This window comes from Parasteatoda tepidariorum, chromosome 2, assembly GCF_982258835.1.
Source record: "Parasteatoda tepidariorum strain Cologne lab strain chromosome 2, Ptep-v5.0, whole genome shotgun sequence".
In the NCBI taxonomy this organism is placed as follows: Eukaryota; Metazoa; Arthropoda; class Arachnida; order Araneae; family Theridiidae; genus Parasteatoda; species Parasteatoda tepidariorum.
This window is the reverse complement of record NC_141756.1, coordinates 47,175,737-47,182,461: the sequence shown is the minus strand read 5'-3', so window position 1 is coordinate 47,182,461 and position 6,725 is coordinate 47,175,737. Positions and strand designations below refer to the sequence as shown.

Here is a 6,725-nt window from a genome sequence, read left to right as displayed (position 1 = left end):
CTGGTTTTTGAACTTGATAGAAAATGGGCCACAAAAATCAATTCCCGTGATGTTAAATGGATAATTAGGTCTTGTACGCTCTTTTGGTAGATCAGCCATTATTTGATTACTCATAACAGGTTTGTTTTTAAAACATGTGATACAACTATGTACAATTTTCCTACAATTATTTCTACCGTTAAGAGGCCAGAACTTTTGTCGAACTTGATATAATAATGCTTGTGGTCCCAAGTGCAAATATTTTAAATGACAATATCTCAAAATTATGGTGGTTAAAGAATTCTTACCCGGTAAAATGATGGGGAACTTAGAATTAACAGGCAAGTCAGACAAAGATAATCTACCACCAACTCTCATCAGCTTATTTTCATCTAGAAAAACACACAATGAAGACAACTTACTGTTCCTCGGAACAGGCTTACCTTTTTCCAAGCTTTTGATTTCCTCTGGGAACTCACTTCGTTGTAAACATTTTAACAACCAAATTTCAGCTGCATTTAATTCACTTACTAACAAGGGACCAATTTTTCTTGCATCTGGATTTTTACAATTGTAAATGAATCTGAAAAGAAAACTCAATACATGAATAATTTTAGTACAATTGTTAGATAAGGTAAGAATTTTCTCAAAAAGGGAAGCATTATCTATAGAAATTAATGTCACTAAATGGGAATCACAGTTCTTTTTAAGTTCAACTTGGTACTCTTCATCATGAACAGTTTGCTCCTCATAAGCGTCAGGAATGTTCTCTTTAAGGAAGTCAGGACCAGACCACCATTTCGCACTGCCAAGAAGAACGTCAACAGTCACACCTCTGCTTAACATGTCAGCGGGATTGTCTCTACTAGCACAGTGGTGCCATGATGTCTGGGCTGTCAATGCTTGAATCTCTTTTACACGGTTCGCCACAAAAGGTTTCCATCGTTTGGTTGAACTCTGAATCCAGTAGAGTACGATTTTAGCATCAGTCCAGAAAAAGCTTGTTGATTGATGTTTTTGGTCGATTACTTTCTTCACCTCTTTAGCTAATCTTGCTGCTAGCACAGCACCCATGAGTTCCATCCTCGGTAGTGTAATCTTCTTCAAAGGTGCAACTCTGGTTTTAGAAGACACAAGATTGGTAATGATTTGATCTTTGACTCGTATTTTTATGTACACGGCGGCTCCATAGGCCTTGATACTAGCGTCTGAAAATGTGTGGATTTCGACACATAAATTCTCATCACCTGTAGGACTCATCACATGTCTAGGAATTTTAAGATCTTTTAGTTGAGAAACTTCTGTACACCACTTCTTCCACGTTTTTGCAATGTCGGGTGGCAACTCTTCATCCCAGGTGATTTTCCTCTGCCAGATCTCTTGAAATAAACATTTAAATCTGATGGTGAAGGAAGTGAGAAGACCTAAAGGGTCAAATATTCTTCCTGCAGCCATTAGCAAAAATCGTTTGGTATTTTTATCCTGTTGAAGAAATTCAAGCAAGCTATCTATCTCCACGGTGATAAAGTCACTAAGTGGATTCCAAGAAAGGCCTAGGACTCGATGCAGATTTCCTTCGAGGTCCTCTGGGTGTAGTAGATCAAATCCTTCTTCATTCAATTTTTTCATAAGATTTTCATCATTCGAAATCCACTTTCTTAGGTTCATTCCAGCATCTCCCATGATTTGTTTCGCTCTTTTAGAAATTTCAAAGGCTGCTTCTTCACTGTCCTCTCCAGCTATCAAATCGTCAACGTATAAACAGTCATCAAGTACTTGCACTGTGGATGGAAACTCTTCACGATATTTTTCTATATGCTTTTTAATGGTAGCTGCCAACAAAAATGGACTAGAATTCACTCCAAATATTACTCGCTTGAATCTGTAGATCTCTATATGTTTTAGATCCTTCCCAAAAAGAAATCTCACAGCGTCTCTGTCTCTATCACTCAAGGATATCTGGAGGAATGCTTTCTCGATATCAGCCAGAAATGCAATTCTATTTAAACGAAAATGGATCAGAAGATAAAAGATATTTGGATTCAGATTAACCCCTTGAAACAAACAATCATTCAGAGATAATTGTCCGATTCCATGTGCACTAGCATCGAACACTATTCTCATTTTGGTGGTTAACCTCTCCTTTTTATTGACAATCAAATGGGGCAGGTAAAACACAGGCTTATCATTTGGTTTTGAATGATCCAATACTCTCTCAATTATTCCTTCTCTCAAATAAATTTTTAAAGTTTCACAATATTCTAAGTATAGTGAATTATCACGATTCATTCTTTTAATCAGGGAGTCAAGTCTCTTCTTTGCAATGTTGAAATTATCATCTAACTCCTGCCAGTTCCTCTTCCAAGGTAAGGTTACCTCGTACCGCTTGTTTTTAAAACTCACTGTGTCATTAAAGTTCTTTAGGGCTTCGTTTTCGTCAATGTTTTCATTCTCGTCATTAATGCCAATGGACTCTAGCTCCCAAAATCTACTAATGGACTTTTCTAATTCCGTATTATCTTTAATTAATCCGCAGTGAACCCTATCATAATTTTTTGTTGGTATGCTCCCACTTACAACGTAACCGAATACCGTATTTTGTAAAATTAACTTTGTATTAGGGGGTTGTATTTGCCCTATCCTCATAATTTCATAAAAATGTTCCGCGCCTATAAGTATATCAATAGGACCTGGCATGTTAAAACTTAAATCCGCCAATTTCACATCTCTCAATTCTGGGAAACTGCATTGAATTGGTTTGGATGGGGTAAAATCCATTATTTTTGGAACAACTAAAAAGTTTAAATCTAAATTAAAATTTCCCTCCTCATTTGTAATGGTAGTACTCACTCGTGATTTTATTTCTAATGACAATTCATTTAATCCTGACACTGAGGCATTTATTTTTTCTTTCCTTAAATTAAGTCTATCAGATAATCTTTTGCTGATAAAATTCGAATTCGCACCCACATCAAGCAAACCCCGGCAAGGAATTAAATTGTTTACATTATCTTTTATGTAACAAATAATCGTACTAAGCAAAACACATTTTGATTGTATTGAATTCGAATCGAAACTCGCAGCCGCAAAATATTCTTCGTTTTTGTTTTGATTAACTTCCGCACTTCTAGAAGGATTGGTAATAAATTCAGCTGCGGTGGGGGAAAGCACGCTTCGACTAGCAGTCGCCGATGCCTCATACGGTTTTTTCTCAGGAGAGAAATGCAAAGTCACGTGATGACGCCTTTTACAATTCTGGCAAGAATACTTAGATTTGCAATTTGATACTCTGTGGTTATTTCCTAAGCAATTAAAGCATAATTTATTAGTTTTAACAACTTCTACTCGATCATTTATGGATAAGTTTTTATAAGCAGGGCAGTTATATAATGGATGATTTTCACTACACGATAAAACACATTTAGAAATTTTAGCATCTGACAAGAATACTCGCGAAGCATTTTTTGAGTGGGGATTTTTTACGTTTTCTAAACTATTGACTAATTTTTTCCCACGCGATGTGTAGTATAGATCGATCTCTTTCGATAATTGAGAGGGTTTGAACCAATCGTCTCCCTGTTTCATACTTATATGGTATGCGGTATCTTTGTCAAGTGTTTGATAGATTTTGTCGGATACGATTAACTCTTTTAATGTTTCGAAATCCGACACCTTCCTTAATTTCAAATAATAATCATAATTTGTTATCAATAGAGACGCGTATTGTACGTGTGTTTCGTTTGGTTGTCGGAATGTATTTTTGAAATGTTCTAAACACGATTGAGGGGTGGGCTCAAACTCTCTTATTACGATTGATTTTACTTTAGAATAATCATTTAACTCGTTATCTTTTATATAAGTAATCACGTTTGTGGCCTTTTCTCCTAGTAAATTTAAAAGAATTTCTGCCTTGTATTTCTCAGGTACACTTTTAGAGTTAAATGCTCTTTCTAAGGATGAGAAAAAATAACTCCAACCTTCAGGTCTACTAGGAACTTTAACTGTTAGAGTCCGGACACTTTTGACGAGTGAATCCAGCGATTCAGTACTTTCGGAGTTCTCAAATTTGTTTTCGTTTCGCAGTTTAGCTAGTTCTAATTCTGCTTTTGTTCTCTCAAACTTAAATTTTTCTAACTGTAACAACGATTCCTTTTCTGCTTTTCTATCATTAATTATAGTATTTGCTATGTCAGTAACAAGTTCTGGCTCTTTAACAAATGTTTCGTTGTTTTTTATTAAGTTCGTTAGCTCAATAATAGTCATAGTCTCAGTAACATTTTCACCTAACTCAATGGCAATTTGCCTTAAATCCTCTTTTTTCGCTCCTTTAAACATAGTTTATATTTATATAAAGTCAATGCACAATTTATCTCAATCAAATTTCAAAACTGGTACATACCTTTTAAGTGATGAAATTCGTATTTTAATCCATAGGTTTTAACTCACCTCCGTTCTCGGAGGACCACTTGACCAGTTTGGTCAGATCAATAGCTCACACACAATAATTGGACTGTATTTATTTTATACTCATTTATTTTGTACCAGCATTACGGACTCGCTCGTGAGCCCGTTACTCATACACATTACACATACACTGCTGCTTCCAGCACTCAGTTCTACAATTAAATTCAATTTACGCTTACAGCGCCATCTATATGTTTAATGGGAATTAACACGCTCTATTTATGGTTCTGATTGAATAGTTATGTGTCATCTGACTTAGTTGATTCAGTTTCCACCCCACAAATGGGTCCAAAAATGATGTGCACATCATGTATTATATTTTTTGAATAAGTTTTAAAACAAAAAGATACATAAATAGCCATAAGTCACCAAACACTTTAAAATTTAGTTTTTCTTTCATTTTTAATCTTATGTTTTTATAAATACTTGTATTTTTTTTTCTTTCTTTTCCGATGTTACAAATTTTTGCATATTTTCTAAAGTTTATAAGTTAATACATTGAATGAGATATGGATATTTAAATGACCTTTAACTGTTATAGCGTTACCTTTAACTGTTATAACGAGATATGGATATTTAAATGACCTTTAACTGTTATAACGAGATATAGATATTTAAATGACCTTTAACTGGCATATTTGTTTTCATACATTGAAATCAAACTTTATTGAAAAACGTATACAGAAATAAAGGGCGCTTCAAAAGTTTAGAACCATCATTTAAATTTTCGATTTATGTGTAAAAAAGTGGTGTTTAGGTACAGTAAACTATCCATGTGCTACTTGAATAGAACTCCCGCTTGGGGGATAACTATAGAGATGGTATTCCTTTCTCAAAAAGGGTGCTAGATAGGAATCAAAATAGATTATAAAGTTATAATGCCTCATCGATAAGGTACAAATAACCACCTAATAGACGTAAATGCTAAGAAAAAAAATACTTAAAACGATCAATTGTTTGTTTACGATTTCCTACAATGTAACAGGGCAAAATCTTCTTATAACAAAAGCCTACCTCTTACATTTTCGACCTAGTTCATGCTGTACAGTGTCTTTCAAGTACAAAAAAGAGAAGGAAAAAAAAAAAGCCACTTTACTATATCTAGACACCACTTTTAGAGCAATAGCTGCTACCATTCGAAATTAAGTTGATGCTTCCAGACTTTATTTTGGTAGCCTATATAATATGCAAGTAACATATTATATTCTTATATATAAAATAATAAACTGTATTTTTTATGTATTTATTTATTTATTTTTACAATTCGGACTTAGAAAGTATAAAATCCTATGTACTCGGTGACTTTTAGCCATTTTTTGCATTGCTGTGAAGGTCTTCTAACTGTTGATCGGTTATGATCATTTATTTATAATCAGCCATGATTCGCCATTTGTTATGTGTTTTTGTGGAATAAAAGTTCCAGTGAGAATTTTGATAGGTGCATATATGTAAATACATTTCTAATTTCAAAGCATTGCATTGGGCTGTCTTTAAAGTAAGGAAAAACTTTTAAAAAATGAAGACAGTGGAATTTTCTAGTCATACAATAGAACAGTACAACATGAACTTAACTGCAGACATAGCTTCATTTTGCGAGATTCTTCATGAGTTAGGTGCCTGTATATGTATCCGCCCATACTGTGTGATATCATTTATATTTAAAAATGCATGTGTTTATTTTTCATACTTCATCTTGTATAAAGTTGTTTTCTGAAATCAAATTGTATTATATACTTGTGAATAAAATTGTTTTCTTTTCCAAGTGATATTTTACTCAGTAGTGACAAATCATCTTTTTTATATTTAAAAAAAAATACGAGTTGAAGTTTTATTTTAAAAGTATGATTTTTATTTTTTTTAAATTTAAGATAGTGATGCATATTTGGCTGAATCACATTTATAATAGTGAAGTATTTCCATTAAGGGAGAAGAAAACAAAAGAAGCCAACAAAAAGAGAGATTTTTAATGAATTTTGCAACGATTAATGATAAACTTAACTTAAAACAATTTTTTATCTTGTTGCACATATTTTAATATTCTTTTATCGGGTTACAAATACTAAAATTATAGAAAAAAAATAGTGCTTATAAGTTACAATGTTTATAATTTATTTATACATTGTTGTACTTTCAAGTTGGAAAAAAGTTCATTCATTTTGATTCCGTTTTAATTTTTTTTAACTGCATAAATATAATTTTCATTGAACGCAGGATTTTTAAAAAATAATTTTTTTTTCTACAAAATGGCTCTGTTTCAATTGTTTTTTCAATTACATAAGTTA

General features: G+C 33.0%; 2 protein-coding genes across 2 annotated transcripts in view; one reads left to right on the top strand and one right to left on the bottom strand.

Annotated features, from left to right (window-relative positions):
- LOC122273172 (uncharacterized) overlaps positions 1-4,314 on the bottom strand; it is a 5,169-nt gene extending 855 nt beyond the window's left edge. The window contains exon 1 of the mRNA XM_043057237.3: positions 1-4,314. This exon is cut by the window's left edge and continues 855 nt beyond it. Coding sequence (XP_042913171.3) covers positions 1-4,314 — 4,314 coding nt within the window.
- The window catches only part of LOC107449843 (NAD(+) hydrolase sarm1), a 70,988-nt gene extending 66,201 nt beyond the window's left edge, over positions 1-4,787 (top strand). The window contains exon 15 of the mRNA XM_087157276.1: positions 4,661-4,787. The gene's annotated coding sequence lies outside the window, so the exon portion shown is untranslated. The remainder of the gene's footprint in view (positions 1-4,660) is intronic.
- Positions 4,788-6,725: the final 1,938 nt, after the last annotated feature.